General features: G+C 52.0%; 9 protein-coding genes across 9 annotated transcripts; 3 read left to right on the top strand and 6 right to left on the bottom strand.

Annotated features, from left to right (window-relative positions):
- Positions 1 to 170: 170 nt before the first annotated feature.
- Positions 171 to 764, bottom strand: TRIVIDRAFT_58578 (uncharacterized protein; the record flags this gene model as incomplete). Its single annotated transcript, XM_014098820.1, has 2 exons — positions 171 to 430; positions 491 to 764. The coding sequence occupies 2 exons, from the start codon at positions 762 to 764 to the stop codon at positions 171 to 173; spliced, it is 534 nt and encodes a 177-aa protein (XP_013954295.1).
- An 891-nt stretch (positions 765 to 1655) lies between these two features.
- TRIVIDRAFT_47826 (uncharacterized protein) lies at positions 1656 to 2681 on the top strand (the record flags this gene model as incomplete). The annotated part of the gene is made up of 1 exon (XM_014098819.1): positions 1656 to 2681. One exon carries the CDS (start codon positions 1656 to 1658, stop codon positions 2679 to 2681), a length of 1026 nt encoding a protein of 341 aa, XP_013954294.1.
- A 156-nt stretch (positions 2682 to 2837) lies between these two features.
- On the bottom strand, positions 2838 to 3833 carry TRIVIDRAFT_89938 (uncharacterized protein; the record flags this gene model as incomplete). The annotated part of the gene is made up of 2 exons (XM_014098818.1): positions 2838 to 3570; positions 3662 to 3833. The coding sequence occupies 2 exons, from the start codon at positions 3780 to 3782 to the stop codon at positions 3176 to 3178; spliced, it is 516 nt and encodes a 171-aa protein (XP_013954293.1).
- Positions 3834 to 4936: 1103 nt separating this feature from the next.
- TRIVIDRAFT_77280 (uncharacterized protein) lies at positions 4937 to 5981 on the bottom strand (the record flags this gene model as incomplete). The annotated part of the gene is made up of 3 exons (XM_014098817.1): positions 4937 to 5420; positions 5520 to 5628; positions 5713 to 5981. 3 exons carry the CDS (start codon positions 5912 to 5914, stop codon positions 4937 to 4939), a joined length of 795 nt encoding a protein of 264 aa, XP_013954292.1.
- A 320-nt stretch (positions 5982 to 6301) lies between these two features.
- On the bottom strand, positions 6302 to 8230 carry TRIVIDRAFT_89933 (uncharacterized protein; the record flags this gene model as incomplete). Its single annotated transcript, XM_014098816.1, has 2 exons — positions 6302 to 7760; positions 7814 to 8230. 2 exons carry the CDS (start codon positions 7896 to 7898, stop codon positions 6700 to 6702), a joined length of 1146 nt encoding a protein of 381 aa, XP_013954291.1.
- A 1935-nt stretch (positions 8231 to 10165) lies between these two features.
- Positions 10166 to 11212, bottom strand: TRIVIDRAFT_48258 (uncharacterized protein; the record flags this gene model as incomplete). Its single annotated transcript, XM_014098815.1, has 2 exons — positions 10166 to 10719; positions 10783 to 11212. The coding sequence occupies 2 exons, from the start codon at positions 11210 to 11212 to the stop codon at positions 10166 to 10168; spliced, it is 984 nt and encodes a 327-aa protein (XP_013954290.1).
- Positions 11213 to 11954: 742 nt separating this feature from the next.
- On the top strand, positions 11955 to 12392 carry TRIVIDRAFT_68667 (uncharacterized protein; the record flags this gene model as incomplete). The annotated part of the gene is made up of 1 exon (XM_014098814.1): positions 11955 to 12392. One exon carries the CDS (start codon positions 11955 to 11957, stop codon positions 12390 to 12392), a length of 438 nt encoding a protein of 145 aa, XP_013954289.1.
- Positions 12393 to 14949: 2557 nt separating this feature from the next.
- TRIVIDRAFT_126440 (uncharacterized protein) lies at positions 14950 to 16638 on the top strand (the record flags this gene model as incomplete). The annotated part of the gene is made up of 3 exons (XM_014098813.1): positions 14950 to 15876; positions 15941 to 15965; positions 16067 to 16638. Coding segments are annotated over 3 exons (1524 nt in total), but the record flags the coding sequence as incomplete, so codon positions are not given.
- A 435-nt stretch (positions 16639 to 17073) lies between these two features.
- TRIVIDRAFT_58571 (uncharacterized protein) lies at positions 17074 to 18035 on the bottom strand (the record flags this gene model as incomplete). The annotated part of the gene is made up of 3 exons (XM_014098812.1): positions 17074 to 17232; positions 17326 to 17654; positions 17732 to 18035. 3 exons carry the CDS (start codon positions 18033 to 18035, stop codon positions 17074 to 17076), a joined length of 792 nt encoding a protein of 263 aa, XP_013954287.1.
- Between the last annotated feature and the right edge of the window lie 975 nt (positions 18036 to 19010).

Below are 19010 nucleotides of genomic sequence, written 5' to 3'. Positions count from 1 at the left end.
ACCAACTGCATAACTGCACTCACTCATCAAAGTACACAACATCTGTGACGGACCTGGGCATCTACACGCAATCATGTAGTCGTCAATCTGTGAGGGCCATAGTCCGTCTCAAAGCACGCAACATCAAAACAAAGTCATTTCAAGCATCCCATCCCCAAACATCCCATCCCTCACTGCAGCTGCAGCTGTACCTGGCAGTTCCCGGCGTGGCACGGAGTCTCGCAGCGGCCGCGGAAGTCAGGCCCAATGTTCAGGCACTTGTCACACCCGCAAACAAGGTCCAGATGCGCGCCGACTTCTTGGTCAGGATCGTTGCAGAGGCAAATGTAGAGGGCAGACGTGACGTTGGTGGACGGCACATGGTTGTCGCAGCTGGCGTTGGGCGTGTTGCAGTATGCCTCGGCGAGTTGTTTCTGAGACCACGGCTTTTCTAGGCACAGAATCAGGTTCATGTTGACCAAGTCGTCCTAGGATATGTATCTTGACTTACTCATGCCCATCAGTACAGACGCGCAATACGTGTAGCCGCATTCGCAGATGGCCTCATCTGGTGTGGGCGGCGCCTCGGTCGGATCCGGAGGCGGAGCGCCCTTGGCCGTCGTGGTGGTAGTTGAAGTCGTAGGAGGAGGTTTAGGATCGTCTTCGGTTTCTGGAGGAGCGTGGGAGGAGAGAGGCGGAGGAGGCGTGTCGGGAGTTGGAAGCTGGGGTCTGGGATTGGCGGCGGCCAGTCCAATCAGGGCGATGAGAGTGAGAGTCAGATTCATTGTGAGTATGTCAAAGCGTATGAGTTGAACGATATGATATTGTATAGAAATAATCCCATGGAATAATGAGTTGGAAGCTGTGATCACAGTTTAGTGGATGATGAGAAATGGCTGATTCATTCCGTCTTTATATGCCTACTATCTGGTAGTGATAGATGTGTTATTTCCGTACAGATCATCTCATCTCAATCCATCATCTGTAAATATCACGGAGATCTTAACAGGTAATACCAGTGCATGGAGATCGGTTGGGATATTGGCTTTCTGTGTTGAGGACAAGCTATGGTTGTGAACCCAGCTCGGCTCTTCTCTCTTCAACTTTCTTCTTTCATTCATTATTCGTCACAACATGGCGTCTTTCAACGCAAACATCCAACTATTGCGTAATAGGTTCTCTGTTGATTGTGAAACTGGTGATAGTGAGGTATTCATCTCATAGTAACGGACCGCGATGACGTCTAGGCAATCTGTAAAGAGGTTTGTGTTAAGCTTTCCAGATCTGCATCGGTTGTAATATTTCGAGTTCGGGAGATGTTGCACATGCTCTTGTGATATAAGAATAGAAACAGACGGGCAACACAAAAATACGGAATAAGAATTTTCATCCTTAGGAGCAATTGATAAATATAGCTGAGACTTGTTTCGTTGATGCTCAAGCACCTGGTTAAATCCTCATATCGAACTACCCTACACAAGACAGTAGTATATACACAATTCATACTGTATATCCTGCGCCCGCACACCTTTGGCACAGTATAAATGCCCCGCCAAAACTGCTGACTACCCCTCCACCCGGCATTCGGAAGTTTGCAACTCTTCTCGAACCACCCTCCTCCAGAAAAACTTCCGTCATCACCATCCTCAAGAAAAAAGCAAAAGTTCCCTCCAAAAATGGCCGACGAACAAACACCAGCCCTCGCCTCTGGCCCAACCACCATCAGGGTCGGCACGCGAAACTCGCCGCTGGCCCTGGCCCAGGCCTACATCGTCGTCGCGGCGCTGCGGACCGTGCTGCCGGCGTACTCGTTTCCCATCCACGGAATGACGACGACGGGCGATCGCGACCAGCTCACTGCGCTGTACAACTTTGGTGGCAAGGGGCTTTGGACGACGCAGTTGGAGGACAAGCTCGAGGCAAACGAGCTAGACATCATCGTCCACTCGCTAAAGGACATGCCCACGACGCTGCCAGAGGGCCTCGTGCTGGGCTGCGTCACCAAGCGGGAAGACCCTCGAGATACGCTGGTGCTGAAGAAGGAGCTGGTTGACAAACACGGCTGGAAGACGCTGGCCGACCTGCCCGCAGGAAGCGTCATTGGAACCAGCAGCGTTCGGAGAATCGCCCAGCTCGCCCGACGATACCCTTCCCTCAAGTTCAAGGACCACCGCGGCAACATCCAGACACGGCTGAGGAAGCTGGAGGAGGATCCGGAGCTCACAGGCATCATCCTGGCGGCGGCCGGACTGCAGCGCATGCAGTTGGACGCTCACATCTCACAGTTCCTCGAGTCGGACAACGGCGGCATCTTGCACGCTGTTGGACAGGGAGCGCTGGGCATTGAGTGCCGATCTGGCGATGACAAGGTGCTGGCGGCGCTCAAGATGATCGAGGATAAGGACGCCACTCTGGCAACCATAGCCGAGAGGAGCCTGATGCGAGCGCTCGAGGGCGGGTGCAGCGTTCCGATTGGCGTCGAGACCAAGTGGGTTGAACCAGGACAGCTGAGGCTACGGGCCACGGTCGTGTCGGTCCAGGGCACAGAGGGCGTCGACGGCGAGGCAACCGAGCCCATTACCACGGCGGAGCAAGCCGACAAGTTTGGAGAGAAGATGGCGGCCGATCTGGTCAGCCGGGGCGCAAACAAGATCCTGGACGACATTAACAAGAACAAGCCGGCACCACCGCCACCCCAATGATTGGAATGAATGAATGAATGACTACTGTACAACACGGGCAAAAAAAAAAGAGGAGAGGAAAATTGCATCATCATAGCTCTTGATCTTTGACGCCGCTGATAAACCGGCCTAGCAAACCAAAAATGTATACCCTCATCTGATGTAAAAGGAAGATATGAGTCCCACCCACTTTGTATGTTTAGTATGTATGGCACACCAAATGCGACCTGTCTGCCAAAATGTTTCCCTAATGTTAAAAACCAAAAACCAAAAACCATCCATTCACCCTCTACCCCCCAATTGTCAGGTTGAGCTGTTTCTACGCCATGCAAAAAATTCCTACCCCCTCATTTTCAATGAAGAAATAAAAAAAAAAGTCTCTCTTTTTCGGTTCTTAATTCCAAAACCACCCCATCTCCCCACAATTCGAAGCCCATCGTCCAAAAAAAAAAAGACCAAGCTTCGTCTAATCTTTTACCCGCCCAACCGCCAAGCCGATTTTCTTTCGTCCCCTTTTACTCGGCAATAAACTCCTTGTACGCAGCAGCGTCCATGAGCTCGTCAAACTGCTTGGCGCCCTCCTCATCAACCTCGACCTTGACGATCCAGCCGCCGCCGGCGCTGTCGTCCTCGGGCACCTGGTTGATGGTCGCGGGCTTCTCCTCCAGCAGGGTGTTTGCGTGGGTGACCTTGCAGCGCACGGGGGCGTTGATGTCGCTGGCGCTCTTGACGGACTCGACGGCGCCGATGGAGTCGCCCGCGTCAGTCCAGTCGCCCGCGGGGGGCAGCTCGACGTAGACGACGTCGCCCAGCTGCTCGGCGGCGTACTCGGAGATGCCAATGACGCCCGTCTTGCGGTCGGCGGAGAGGTCGATCCACTCGTGGTCCTTGGTGTACTTGCGGGCGAGGCCTGGAGAGAACGAAGATTAGCTCTTTTTGCTTTCGTTTATGCTAGATATGTAGATTTAGGTGGCGAGAAAAAAAAAAGAGCGGAAACATACTCATGCGGGAGCTGGAGAAGCTCCTCACAGGCATCGCCAGCCGAACCATCGGAGCGGCACGGGGAGCAAGGCGCATGGCCACAGGCCGAGCAGCGCGCAGCGAGCAAGCAATTGAGGCCATTTTGTGTGCTGTGAAAGTATCGAGGCTTTGCGAAGAAGACGAATTGGCAAACAAGACGAAGCAATGAATGGGTACTGAGAGAAGGAGAAGAGAGAAGAGAGAGGAAAAAACTTGTATGACGCCGCCGCCGAGGGAAAACGCAGTGACCCGTTTAGCTTATCGGAGCGCTAAAAGGTAACCCGGTTGCTTCCCCCCGACCTCCAAAATACCGGGGGAAAGACGAAAATGCAAGCTTGTTCGGCTTAGTCATGACAGGAAATCGCCGTATCAAAGCCTTCGAAAAAAGGACCCGATGCAAGGCGCCGACACCCGGATGAGGGGAGAAACCACCGGGATACTTAGTAGTTATTATAGTATCAAATGATCCATTGCAGGCATCAGGGGAAGACGGAAAAGAGCAGCCAATCACGCTGTGGTTTTGCGGGTAGTGGGTTTGTATTGGGAGGTGCTAATTGGGTAATTATTACCATACGGGAATATGGGGGGTTGTGTTGATAGCGGCCTGGCATGATTTCGCGATGGGGCCCTTTTTTTCTCTTTTTTCTTATGGGGATGCGTTGTGAGTGAGTGAGATTCGGGGTGGGTTTTTTGCTGACGTGGAGGTGGGATGACATGCCAAGGATAGGAAGATGCAATCATTCTGCAGGTGAATCTAAAAAGGAAAAAAGAAAGAAGCAGAAATAAGAATCAAAGACTTGGACAAGAGACGTCCAAAAAAACTTCAAAAATAGAACTTCTCCGGGGACGGAGTCGAACCGCCGACATTTCGATGAGATGTTGCCCATTACAGTCGAACGCCATGAACCAACTAGACCACCCAGAGTTTTGATTGGTTGCCGACGCAAGGTATTCTGCTTATCAAGGCGATGCAATTGTCACGACGTGGATGAAATGTTTGTTCGGTGAGGTGACAGGGGGGACTGGATGTTGAGATAAGTTCCATTGCTTGCTAGGCAGGTAGATGTTGTGCTTTGATACTGAAGGTAGAATGAGATGAGTACGAGAAGAGTATATATCGTCCGTATCATTGGATATGGCAACTTGAGGACGCCAATTGCACTCCTTGACTGGACAAACACACACCAGAAATGCCGACTAATATGCATGAATAAAAAGCAGCATCGACGTGGCCCATATCACATCACACCCCATCATCACAACGCAGTCCTCACCACCTTGCCCATCTCACCCGCCTCCACCCTGTCGACCCTGGCCCGGACCTTTCTCCAGATGGCCTCAGACACCTCCTCCACCGTCCTGCTCGCATCCACAACCACAATGTCCTCCTCGTCCTGCCTCCACGACGCGCCCTCGATCCCGCCCAGCTGCTGCAGCAGGTCCTGCCCCTTGATGTCCTTGCCGCCCATGCTCAGCGCCCAGAACAGCTCCCGCACCGTCCGCTGCATCTCCTCCTTCTCGTACTTTTCGCTGCCCCAGCCGCCCCGCGCCCGCGCCGCCTCCTCGTCCAGGTCCAGGAACAGCACCACGTCTGGCCGCGGCAGGCCCGTGTCCGGGGCGCGCGCCCAGGCCAGCGGCAGGTGCGGGTTCTTTTTCGCGGCTGAGTAGACGATGCCGGAGTGGTAGAAGCGGTCCGACACGACGGTGATGCCCGCGGCGAGATAGGCGCGGATTTGCTGGCTGTGGCATGTGTGTATCCTCGTGTTAGCCTTTCAAATCTCATGTTGTATAGTGAGAGCGGGGGAGTAGAGGGGAAATGAGAGCAAGACATTGACTTACGCAGCTTCCCACCGGTTTGCACTGAAGAGTAGATGGATCGCATGGTCACTCATATCGACATGGCTCTTCAAATAGCCATCAATCATCTGCCCAATTGGCGTTGTTCTATCTGTACCAGCAAAACCCCAGCACCATTAACATCGCTTCATCTCATCAAGCATGAAAATCCATTAAATAAAGAGCTCAAACCCACCCGGAAATCTCATCACCTTGACCGGCCTCCCCTCCTCCACAAACCTCTGCTCCAGCAGCTTCACCTGCGTCGTCTTGCCGCTTCGGTCCAGGCCCTCAAGCACAATGAAGGCGCCCCTCATCTTGGTCTCGGTGCTGTCATCGCCCGCGGGAGACGAAGTGCCGGCGACAGCAGCGGCGGCGAGGTCGTGGATCGAAGACATTGTTGCCTTTCGATCGATGCTGCTCTCGGAATTGATGACTGGGATCGTGTGTTGTGCTGAATTGATTATTCGTTGGCTGCGTGCAATGCTTGACGAGTTCAAAAGGTTGCAGCTTGTGCTGCATGAGCTTTCATCATGGCATGATAAGCTTGGACGCCCGCACTGTGAGATTTGTGGCTGAAAATGGGCGTGGCTGCGACACACACAGTGTTTAAACCACTGCTAGACTAATACAGCTACTACCTTGGTCGGTACAGCTTTGTTATGCACCCAGTAGGTGGATTGGGCTCTCATGTAAAAGTTGGGCTCAAGCACATGATATTACAGTCACTTTATCACTTTACTATTCGCTTCACGCACACAAATGTCAAAGTACCAAGACTGTAGCATTCAAACAATACGATTAAATGTGCACGATACTCTGTACTCTGATAGGCTCTACACGTACAGCCGCAGACCGGCGCATCAAGCAACAACTCCTGGTATAACCATTCCGTACCGAACCGGAAACGCCGCCCAGCCCGGGAAAAGCAAAACTGATGCGCCAAGCCACGACCTTTTCACAGGGAGAAAAAGGAAAGGAAGAAGAGGAAAAAAAAAGAGACAGAAACAAGACACAGGTAGCAGGCCGAGCCGAAACAAAAACAGGACGCAGGTAGCAGGCCGAACCAAAACAAAAACAAAACGCAAACACACAAATGCTCAAGGCTCGCTCTTCATCCGACATTTAAAGCGTACACTCATTCCCTCGTTTATAATCCGTTTGCCATCCATTGGGCAGCCGATTACGGGCTTCCAACGACGCTTTCGGCTTCATCCTTGGCGCTGCTGCTTTCCCACAGCTCAAAGCTTTCGCCTGCGCCTTCTATGGGTTGCAAGACGGCAGCCTTGGATGATGTGTTGTCGGATCTTGAAATGAGGGCGTCAATGTCTTCATGAATCTCCAACTCTTCCTCTTCCTCTTCCTCTTCTGGCTCCTCGGGAATGTTTGAGACACTGGCAATGGGAGCTTCTGGCTCCTCGTCCTCATGGATGAGGATCACCGATGTCTCGTCACAGCCCTCGGCATAGAAGTCAGATGCCTTCATCTCACCTAGCGCAACTCGCTGCTTCTCAAAAATCATCTCATCACCCTTGGGCGGCGGGCTAGCGCGCTGGGCTGAAGTCTGAGAGACGTCATCCGAGGGAGGAATATTCTCCTTGTCACGGCCTTCGGCGCCATCTCGCTTTGCGCGCTGCTCACTCTCCTCATCAGATGAGATGTCGAGTGTGCAGGTGCTGTGCTGTAGAAGATTGGTCATCTCCTGCTCAGGGGTGTCTTCGTGAATGTCGAAGAACCAGCTGGCCTTGGCTTCAGGCTCAAGCAGGCTGGAGACGGGCTTCTTGACGGATGGCCGAGGGGTGTATCCCGCAATGGTGCCTTTCAAGGCGGCATCGAGAGAGAATGGAGCGGAAGAGCCGCCCAGAAATGAGGGGGGGTCCAGGCGAGTAGCGCGCCGCCGTCCCGACAAAAGTCTAGAGCGCTTGCCCTGAGGTGGCGAGCGGCCTGCGGGAGCTACTGGACAAGACTTGGGCGTAGTGTCGACACTGGTCTTGCCCAGATTTGACTTGGGATTCAGAATACGACGAGGCGTTGAGGCGGCCTTGTTCTGGCCGGCGAGTGATCGTGCACTGGCGACGGGAGTGCTGATCTTGGGAGTGAGGAAGAAGTTGGTTGGCTTGAGACTATCCTTGGCAGGGGTGCCTGAGCTTACGCCCTTGGAGCGTTTTGCAAAGAGCAGCGGATCGACATTCTCACAGTTATCAATCTCGAGAAACTCTGCTTTGCGCTTGGGGGAAACGTTTGCTGCGACAGAATTAGTCACTGCCTTTTCTCCTTGGACAACAGGCAAAACATACCGTTTTGTCTGTTCTTTAGGCTTGTTAGGGACTGGAGGCGAGCTCCGTCAAGGGGAGCAAAAGGCTGGCGAGTGACGGCGGCCATTGCTCCGGAGGATTTGAATCGAAGGACGGAAGCGATGCGGTGCGGTGCGATACAGAAGCAGGAGTGATTGATGCGATGCGATGCGATGCGATGCGATGCGACAAGTTGCCGTGGTTCCACTTTGAAGGAAGACTTGGTGGGGAGATGCAACGACTTTGGTTGTGATGGCAGTTGGTTCACCGAGGACGAAGGGAGCAAGCGGTCAGAGACGTCAATTATTGGATTTGGAACTGGACTGGTGTAATTAATGGATGGTAAAAAAATGTCTGGTGGTTATTTTCTTCTTTTGCCTCTTCGATGGGTTTGGAACTGTGCGTCTCTCGAGTTTGGCGAGGATCACTAACGAACGTGGTGGCAGAGAGAGCGATGAGCATAACAAAAGCAAGAGATGAGGAGGGGAGAAGAGCGCGAGGCCCAAGTGGGACAGAGGGAGTACTAATAAACACTGAAGAAGCGCGAAGTGGACGTGAGAAGGGCGATGCGGCCAGAGGGCGGCCAGTACTTGGCAGGAGGCGTCTGGGCGGGAGCCCCTCGAGTACCTGCTACACTGCGAGATACCCGAGGGATACTTGCTCTGTGCTGGCACTTGCAGCACTTACCGGCACTTGTTGGCAACTACTGGACACTTACTGGGCACCTACTGGGCTCTGGTCTGTACTAGAGCGCCCGTGGTGTCTCGCAAAACACGGCCAAACAGGGGCCTAGCGTTCCAGCTAGCAAAGGTCGCAACGGGTCGCAACGGTAGCAGAGGTAGCAAAGGTAGCGGGTGGCACACCAGCAGGTCGCAGATACTTCAAGGTCCGTGCGCAAATTGGCAAGAGGGAGGTACCATCGCGACGCGCCTCGCCGACCGCTCGCTTAAGTTTAATGGGCTGGTGGAAGGGGATTTTGGATTTGATGGCATTTCTCGACGATGGCCCAAAGGTGGGGTTTGGGAACTGGAGGGAGCTGACAGAAGGGGATTTACAGGGATGAGTGAGCCTCTCTCTGCCCTCGGATCAGGTGCTTCTGATTTGATGCCCAGAGGGGATGGAGGGCATCGAGACATGAAGAAGCGGCTTCGTGAAGGGGGCCAGATCTCCCAGACCAAGACAATAAAAGCGAGCCGGCGAGACACACGGCGCCTGGCCATGCATTTTGTACTTTGACGCGTCGAGCCGGGACGGGTAAAGTGCTTGACACGATTGGCGGGATGCAGGCCAATGGACGCGTGGGGATGCGTGAGGCCAGGGATACGCCATGATGCGCCATGATGCGCGACCAGGGGAGAGGCCTGTCGGCTGGCAGCTGTGGGTGATGGTGCATTGCATGATGCGCTAGAGAGACGCGCGCAGCACGCGCGAAACTGCGGGCCGGATGTACAAGTGTCGATATTTATTTGCACTTTGGAGCGGAAGCGAAGAGAATTGGGTCCATTGGTTGTGGTAGACGCTGACATGAGGTGATGTTGCAGCTTCAATTCTCTTTTGGCGGTGACGGATGGCAAATTGATGACATGAACCCTTTGGAAGCAGCACCTGTCAAACAGATAGGTAGTACATCAAACTAACCTCGCAACCTCACCCTACTGCCAGCAAACCTCTTCCTCTTCCTCTTGGGCACCCCCTCCCAAGCACTTTACGCCACCCGCTCAGCCTCTGTAAAAAAAAAAACTGCCTTGCAGTGCGTTGATGACGTGCTGGAGACCAGTGCAAAGTTCCCTCCTGGGCATCTCCCTGTCCGCGCCACTCGACCAGGGCCCTCGGCTTGCCCCGAATCCCAGGCAGCGGCGCCAATCAACGCGTCCAGCCGCTGCCGAAATCTTGACTCTCCACCATCATTCAGCCCTCATCAAACCCGCATGCTGCATCCGACTATTGCACAACTGCGGCACACCCTCTCTCTCTTCGACATAAAGTCGCACCAGGCCGATGCATCTGCGCCATCGCCGGGCCTCATTGGCCCCCATTGGTTGCTACCGCTTAGCGCTTTGCTCGCCTCTTCGCTGCTCTTGTTCCGTCTTGGTCTGTCTTGGTCTGTCTTACTATTGATTGCCTGCATTGCATCAACCCACAAATGGTTCAGTTCTGTCTCACCAATGGCTGCGGGAAGAGGAGCAAAGTCAATTCAACTTGAGTTTCAGTTTCAGCTACCTGTACATCTAATCGAATCCATCCCTAGGGCCCCATCAAATCTGAGCACACAGCTGTCTCTAATCTCCCCAAGCTCGATCTCCCTTTTATCTAACACCAGTCCATCAATGGATGCCATTTCCCAAGTACAGGCTCTCAGTTGCCCTTCTGTAGCGCCAGCTGCTGGTCTATCAACCCTCCAAGGGTCTCCCACAACGGCCGCCACTTCATTCCGAGCACATCATTGTCAACCCTGAACGGAACTGGGCCGTCTTCCACCAGCTTCGTGTCCAGCTCTGGATATGTGCTCCTGGCCCACGCTGCGATATCCTTCCATGTCGTTGGTGCGCCTGAGGCTACCAGCTCGATGCCGTTGGGCACGTCCTCCTTGGCGGCCCTGATACACAAATCGGCGACATCGCGCACGTCTACAACCACAGCTGGGAAGAGGGGTGCCGGGGACTGCAGTGACTTCCAGAACCAGGCATTGATGCCGTCGATATCGCCAGCCGTCTTGCGAATCAGGCTGGGGCCCAGCACAAAGGTCGGGTGGATCGTGGCCAGTGTAAAGGCCGGCTTGTGCTCCTTGACCCAGTCCAACGACGTCTGATGGGCCAGAATCTTGGAGGCCACGTACATTGTGCCGTGCTCGCCCTTGTTGTCAGGGAACATCTTCTCAAGGTCAACCTCGTGCCTGTCGCCAGTGTTTGCTGCTACTGTGTTAGTTGAATGCCTCAACTCATTAACTTGCATGCAGGAAGGTGGGTACTCACCAGGGACAAAAGTGTCCGTGTTGAAAAACAAGTCGAGGGGACCAATGCCCAGGATCGATGACATGATGACCACCTTCTTGACGCTGGGGATCTTTCTGGCAGACTCCAGAACGGATACCGTTCCCCGCACAGCCGGATCGAGGTAGTCCTTGTGCAGGTCGGCTCCCTTGCCGGGCATGGGCGATGCAATGTGAAAGATGACTTGGACATTGTCTAGAGCATCGTCAAACGCCTGGGGCTTGGAAATGTCCGGCACCACGACAAACTCGAGTCTTGAGACGTGGTTACGGAAAATCTCCTTGAGCCCCTCAATCTGCTCTGCTTTTCGCACGCTTAGTCGCACATTGTACCCGTCGTTCAGAGCCGAAGTGACAACCTGCGAGCCAATGAAGCCCGTTGCACCCGTGACAAACGCAAGCTTTGAAGACATGATTACTGAAGAAACTGCTAATTTGTCTTTCTTGTTCTTGTTGTTGTACTTGTTGAATTGCTGACCTTTTTTACTTTGATTGAATTGATGAACGATACTGATGCTGTCTATATATATTCCGTCACCTACAAACACAGACTTTGACTAAACACAACATGAAGACATATTCAACACACGATGATCAGTAATCCCACTCATCTTGGAGTCGATGCGAGTTGATGAGAGGCAAGTTTGTCCGTCCAGAGATGGGTTTGTCAGCCGCTGGCCATGAGCAATCAAGAACACATCACCACAGCCAGCCAGCGATTAGCTCAGCGCCTCCGATTCGATCGACTTGGAATTAACCCCCACTTATCCCCGGGCCCGGGCTCCAGCCGGCGAAATGCGGGAGACGGACTTGCGAATTACCTCCACAAGCGCCGTATTACTCGGCGCCACTGTAGAGGGATTGCCCTTTAAGGAGATTTTGGCATCTCTGTGCTGCGTCTTGCTTTCTTTTATTAGAAGCTTTTGGATATTCATAGCATCAGACGACGTTGACACGCCCGAAGTGTTTGTAATTATATCTCTTGGCATACCGCCTTGTATTGAACTTGTTTGCCATCTGGATGGCCTGCTGGACGTTTAAAAGGACGCCGAAGCCCTGCACAATGAAGTTACATTGTCTCTCTTCATCACTCACTTCATAAATCAGCTATTACACCCATCTCCAAGCAGCATCCGCAAGAAATCAACCGCAATCATGCCCCACTGGCTCGTCTACCACCCTCCCAACGCTTACACCAACGACGAATCCAAAGATGCCCTCGTCAAGGCCGTAACTGCCTTCTACGTCGGCGTCGGCATGCCCGCCTTTTACGTTGTCGTCAACTTCATCAAAGTCCCCCATGAAGACTTCTACGTCGGTGGCGTCAGGCGAGGCCCCGATGACAAGCCCTTTGTCCGCTTCACCATCAACCACGTTGCGCATAATTTCCCCGACGACGACCAGGTCCGGCGCGAGGCCGGCGACACGTTTAACAACTTGTTGACGCCGCTAATGAAGGGCAAATACGATTGGGAGTTTCACATTTCTGAGACGGACAGGAGGCTTTGGAAGACGAACGAGTTTACGCCGCCGGAGAGGGACACTGATGGCGAGAGGCTATGGGTCAAGGAGAACCGTCCGATGGCTTATTAATACCTCAACTGTACAAGTATCCTTCCGATAGACTAATGGTAATGCTGTGTATGCTTCTTACCTCGGTTGCCGCTGTCATGCCGTGACGAGAGCCAACCATTTCATCCAAGACAACCATCCCATACTCAAACTTGCACAAGCACCAGTGCACCTCGACTTGTTGCCATATATAGCAAATGCTCGCTCCACAGCATCTTACAAGCCGCCCCCAAAGTCCAGTCCAATCCAATCCATTCCACAAACGCGCCTGGCCTCACCAACGGGCCGGGCCCCCAATCCTTACCCAACTTCGCTTCTTCAAGTTTCCAAACCCCAAGCTAAACTGAAGGCAACCTAGAAAACTAGAAACTACGTAACACCCCCCGACTCGCATTACAAAGGCTGCCACACCACTTTTGTTGTGAGAGGGTGTGCTTGACGCCGCGCGCTATTCGAGAGCGAGTTAGGCTAGTTGTGGACGAGATTCCTAATGCGGATGGATGTCTTGCTCGATGCGAGCTGAAGAAGAAAATAGGTATCGGGGTTATTATTCTCGAGGGTGGTGAGTTATTTAATGCCGAGGTTGGAAGAGTACATGTATGAGGACGGCCTTTTTGTAAGCGCTTGTACTAAGGCGACATGGAGGCTTATTTGGGGGGTTCAGTGCTGGAATTCGGTGGATGGAAATGGTAGGGCTGTTTTGCAGGGGCTTATGTAACTGGGTTCATGGAACTTGGATGAATATGAACACTTGGTATTTGCGGATAGTAAGTAATACATGTTCTGATAAAATATGCAAAGATAGTAATAAATTATTCACCTCAAACATATCGAATAAATAAAGACCTCAAACTTGTCTACAAGATTGTCGAGTAGATGTGAGATACACGCGCGCGCATTTATGATCCACGCCGATGTCCGCTATGAAAGAGCCTCATATGGCGCTCCAATATTGATGCTTTGTAGCTTAAAATCCATGCCTCCACATATTATGTAGTGCGTATTAATGTCTTTCTAGACTTGAGACGGTTGGAGGCTGCCGTATGCCATGTGGTGCCGTTTCTGATAGACTCTGCAGATTTTGCATTTTGCGAGGTATTGTCTATAATGTCACTGACTTTGCTGTATCCCATGTGATTTCCTGCGTGTGCTGTGCTGAAAACGTCTTCCTCGCAAGATCTAGGTATGCACAATCGAGGGGTTGTTCCTGGTGTTTCCTTCCATAAGAGTCCGTCCCGTTGTTGAAATGGCAGTTCGGCGCGGTCTTCTGGCTGCAGGTTGGTGTTGGAATCTAGTACTTGGATGATGCGTGTCTAGGTTGGGTCTGTCTTGTATCCGGCCTTGAGCTTCGCCTTGAAAGCCGGGGACATGCTTACCATGTGAACTGTTGGTGTCGGGACTGGCTGCAGCTGTCCATCTGGGAATCGGTCGTTCGCGGGCGGTTGCAGTGAGTTGGCTGTCGCTTCTTTCAAAGGGGAGATTGGGGCATGCAACTGGCGCAATATGCAGAGCCTCAACATTCTCCGACTGTTTGTGTGATGTCTGGTCTGTGACATTCCATTATTGGTCAGATGCTACATGCAGTCATCTTCAGCCTCTCTGCCTATCGAGAGGCTATTATTGTAGTCCCTGGTTTCTACTTGTACTATTCTAATGAGGAGGCAAATTATTACTCATCACCATACTGCAGGATGAAGTAATATAGATTACACGACACTGACCGCCTTGACTGCATTACCATGCTGCGTATGTATCTACCTATCCTTTCTTTCAACATTGACCAATGCTGATATCCAACTCCCTCAACTACGATATAAATGGTTGTTGATACCTTGCTCCCTCTCTTTGCAAGCCAGTACAAGTCTGACTAACTAGCCCTTACGAGGCTCATTGAACTCACAAATACGACACCCATCGGCTAAACAAATGATATGGCTAGGGGTTCCCTTTTCAACTAAGAGATCAAGGGTGATAATGAGACGATGGACAGGCCTCATAACAAGGATGAGATTTTGCACCAATCAAGAAATTGAGTCTAAAGAGCCGCATGCCTCAGTTGCGCAACTTGTCCCGGCAATCATGTAGCCATTGAGCCGCTCAACTACCGGCCTCACATCACAATGCTAGTTGATTTCCATCAATACCTCAACATTCTTGACAACTCCAATGCAGCCCTCTGCTCACACAGCATCACTTCGTCAGGGCCCACCATCGAAAAAAGCATACATTATGCTTAGCGGCAGACTAAAATCCCATTGTCCCCCAGCCCTTACCAAGCACACGATGACAGGCTGCTATTTTTGCACCGCTCTGTCGCATAAGAAAAAGCTCACACATTGCTTCCTTGTTCTGGCTAATTAATCCGCTCGTGCTTATATCTGACACTTACATCCTGACGCTGAATCCTGCAATGGCAACCCGTTGTATATCGGCGGGGCAATGCTCCAGGCACCAACATCTACACCGATTCTTCAAGTTTATTGTCTTTTAAAATCTCAAAAGGAAAAGGAAAAAGAAAAGAACAAAAAATAAGGAGAGATAGAGAGGGAGAAATACCATCAACCCAAGCTCAAACACAATGGCCAAAAAAGTCTCTTGGCACCATCAAGTCCTCCCCGCAATCGACTCCTCCAAATCGGAAATACGGACTCTTCAGATCGAACCCGGCGCCCATGACTCCCCCCTGTGCTGCAAATTCCATGTGACTACGCTCGACAACCTCGACTGCCCCTACGAAGCCCTCTCTTATGCCTGGGGAAATGACAATCCCGACTCGCACGAGAGCATCTTCTTTGGAGCCAACCAAGTGGGAGTAACGCCTTCTCTAGCTGATGCCCTCCGACGACTACGACTATCCGATGAGCCAAGACACATCTGGGCCGATGCCCTGTGCATCAACCAGGCGGACAATGTCGAAAAGTCTCTGCAAGTCTCCATGATGGGCCGCATCTACAACCAGTGCAAACAAGGCGCCATCTGGCTCGGCCCCCTAGGAGACACCACTCAGACCGACGCCCAAGCCGCCCTCGACACCCTCTCCTGGATCGCAAGCGACCAAGACCCGCCCCCCTGGATGGACGACGAGCAAAGAAGAATTGCTACCGCCGCCGCCTTGAAAACCGCCATCAATGTCTCCTGGTGGAGCCGCATCTGGACCGTCCAGGAAGCCCTCCTGCCCCCAAGGGCTACCCTCTACTGGGGCCCATGCGAGCTCTCCTGGGACGTCCTGGACAGAGCCTCAGACAGCTTCTTCGACGACACGGCTCCTGCAATCCACGGCGAGTTCTGGGACAACGGCTGCCTTCTCGACCTCCAGGCCAACCTCCGCGGCCTCGGCGCCTCGCGAGAAGAAGAGCTCTTCCAGCTTCTCTGGCGCTGGCGATTCCGCAAAGCAACAGACCCCCGCGACAAAGTCTACGGCGTCCTGGGATTCCGTCAAGACGTCTCCCTGCCTTCGGTGAAAATGTGCGACTACACCGTCGACGTGCGCACGCTGTACCACACAGTCACCATCGACCTCATCGGCATGAGCACAGATCTTCAGCCTCTAATCGGCCGCGGCGGCGAAGGCTCCGATATCCCGGGCCTTGCATCGTGGGCCGTCGACTGGAACGGCGTCAAGGACGAGTCCAGACGTAGCAAGTCCAACTTCTGGGACCACCACCGCTGGTGGCACTGTGGCGGCTTTGAAGCAGACCGCGGCATATATGGTGTTGGAGAGGGCCTAAGAGTCGAGGACAATAACACTGCTCTCCGCATCTGCGGTCTCAAGCTCAGCCGTGTTGCTATCGTGGACGAGTTTCCAGTTGGTGATGACATCCCCGGCGAGGGTTCAGTTGCATCAATCTTCCGCTCATACGGCAATCGATGGGGTAAACTATTATTGCAATACCATGAAAAGTTCCCAGACAAGCTCTCCGATGGAGGATTGACAGCTTTCCTAGGCCTCATCACAGGAGCCCTAACGCCAGACGGATCCGATGACGAGGATAACCCCAACGAATGGGTAATACAAATGGTTCGGCCACAGGCAATCTTCATCACCGAAGACGGGCATATTGGACTTGGCCCGCCAAATATCAGACCAGGCCAGGAACTCTGGATTATCGGTGGGTGCAGGGTGCCTGTCATTTTGAACCCACTACCAAAATCTTCTGACAAGGAGTCCGATGTGAGCATGACCTTTCACAGCGAATGCTTTGTCTATAGCGTCATGAAAGGAGAAGCTGTGGAGGGCAGAGAAGACGAAGTGATTGAAATCCTGCTTCGCTGAAACTGCAAAGCAGATATTTGTAAAAAAAAAAAAAAAAATGAGCCAAAGTAAAAAGGAGCGATTGGCAGTGGAATCAGGCTTTTACAGAATCATATACACACTTGACGGAGTAAAGATAATATGCTATTAAACTATTTGTAATGCTATTGAGCCAAGTCAACATTAGGACCACTGCGGTGTGTGAGTGTGTGTATAGGCAATCAAATCTTCACTGTCTGAGTTGGCGCGAGTGAGCGGATTTGATCAATGAATCCACTCTATGTATCTTATTCCGATGCTGTAATCTTCCAAAAGGGGTGCATCGGAAAAATACTCTTGAGACTTGAGAGGGCTGTTCGAGTTGTCGCTGTCATGACGATACTGGCCTACAGATATGAGCAACGCCAGCAACAGAATATTGTTGGGCAATTGGATCCTACCTGGCTCATTTCACAAAGGCCCAGTTCGCAGCGCCGTTGCCCCCAATTCATGAGGAATGGGTTTCGCGGGAGTCGCGCTCTCGATATCATCGTGAAGGGTGTGCTCTTGGCGCTTTGCCTTGGTGGGAGGGGCAACGTCATTGTGAAGAATGTGTTCTTGTCGCTTTGCCTTGGCGGGAGGGGCAACATCGTCTTCCAAAGTGTGCGGGGCTCGACGATTGTTATTGGGCGTTTGATGAACATCCTCATGCATAGAGTGTACTTTGGCCGGAGAGGGCTTGACGCTGACATTTGCGTCTGCTGCCTTGTTGTCGCTGGCAGTGACCTCAACTTGCTCCCCTCTGACTGCGTACTGCTCTAGCTTGGGGGGATACAGCATTTGATCGTAGCAGCCATATGGCAGCTTGTGTTGTTGTTGTTTTCCCTCTGAAGCTTTGCGAATCCTCTCACGAAGAATAATTTCTTGCTCGTTCTTGAGGATTGTGGCGGTGGGGAAACAACAGGCATCGCCAAAATCTTGTCTCCTGGTTCCGCTGAGGCCGAAATAGCTGCGGACAGCATATTGCAGTGATCCGATCGTGAAACCGTAGACTATACGCCGTTGTTAGCGACAACTGTGGCCTTGCTTTGCGTAATGTAGAAGATGGCAATGGTAGGAGATGGCATACGGGGCAAGCAGAATGCAAAAGCAGCAGTATCTCTGTAGCAAAAGGCAATATCTTGCGAATCGTCGGCATCTTGGCCATAGATGGCCATTTCGAGCCGAGTCCAAGCTCTAGCGTACATGCCACAAATCCCACAAGGATCCTCGAGTGTCGGCGGTTTGGCCTCTTGGTTATCACTGCTCACAAGCCAGGCCACTCCTTGCTCCTGCGATGCCCCATCCTTGGAAATGCCATTGAGGCATGGTAGGCATAGCGAGAAACGCATCAAACCAAGTTCCACGTCGTCATAGTTCGAGCAGTGACACATGTTTGCGTGCTGTCAATGGATCCATAGTCGAGCAACAGCCTAACCGCGGTTGAAAGCGAATGACTTTTAGCGAAGGGGGAAATGATACCAAAGATTAAAACAATGGAGCCGATTGCCAGTATGAAGAGAGAGCGCAGATGGTGGAAACGAATGATGCTTGGGCCCGTAAAGCTGATGATTGTTATGATGCGATAATGGTGAAGAAGCAAGGAAGAATCAACAAACTAGCCGGCAGAAGAAGACCAAGGGTGGGGGTTGGGGGGGAGGCACGATGGCGAAGCGAATTTAGAAACAAGAGCGAGGAAACCCTCATCGAATGCTCTCGTGGGCAGTTTCCTAACACCTTGGGTAGGTATAAGACATTGGAATGTAGGTACTGTAGAGCACATAGGTACCTTAGTAGGTACGTTACCTGACATACCAGGCACTACACTTACCTACGTACCTAGTAGTACGTACGTGAAACCCGGAATTCAGTTATTTAAAGTACTTGCAGGCAGGTATTGGGTACCTAGTATAAATACGCACCTGCCTTGGAAGTATACATAGATACCTAACGTTGTTATATGCAGCTTCAAGTATTGGCTGAATTATCGAATCTCTTCTTTTTTATCACTACCTACATACCTAGGTAGTCGCCAAAATTCTAAAAAAAATCTCGTCATTTTAGCTTTTACATCCTCTCGATCATCTATCAAGTACAACCCAGACTATCGGCCGAAATTTTACCTGTCAGCGCTGTGGTTATTGCTGGAGGATTGGCTCAATTAAGCAACAGATGCCGCATTACTTGATAGCAAAGCATGTAGATGGACTTCATTTCGTATAATGAACTTCTTTTTATATAAATTTGCGACCCATAATTTAGGTACAATAGGCGGCTCTATCATCACAGCTGTCGCAATGGTGCCCGATCATATCCCCTCCAATAAGATTCCATCGCGGGTTGGGCTTTGTCTTGGATACGACCCTGGT

This window comes from Trichoderma virens, assembly GCF_000170995.1.
Source record: "Trichoderma virens Gv29-8 chromosome Unknown TRIVIscaffold_81, whole genome shotgun sequence".
NCBI lineage: Eukaryota > Fungi > Ascomycota > Sordariomycetes > Hypocreales > Hypocreaceae > Trichoderma > Trichoderma virens.
Note: the sequence above shows the minus strand (reverse complement) of the source record. Positions and strands in the feature narration are given on the sequence as shown.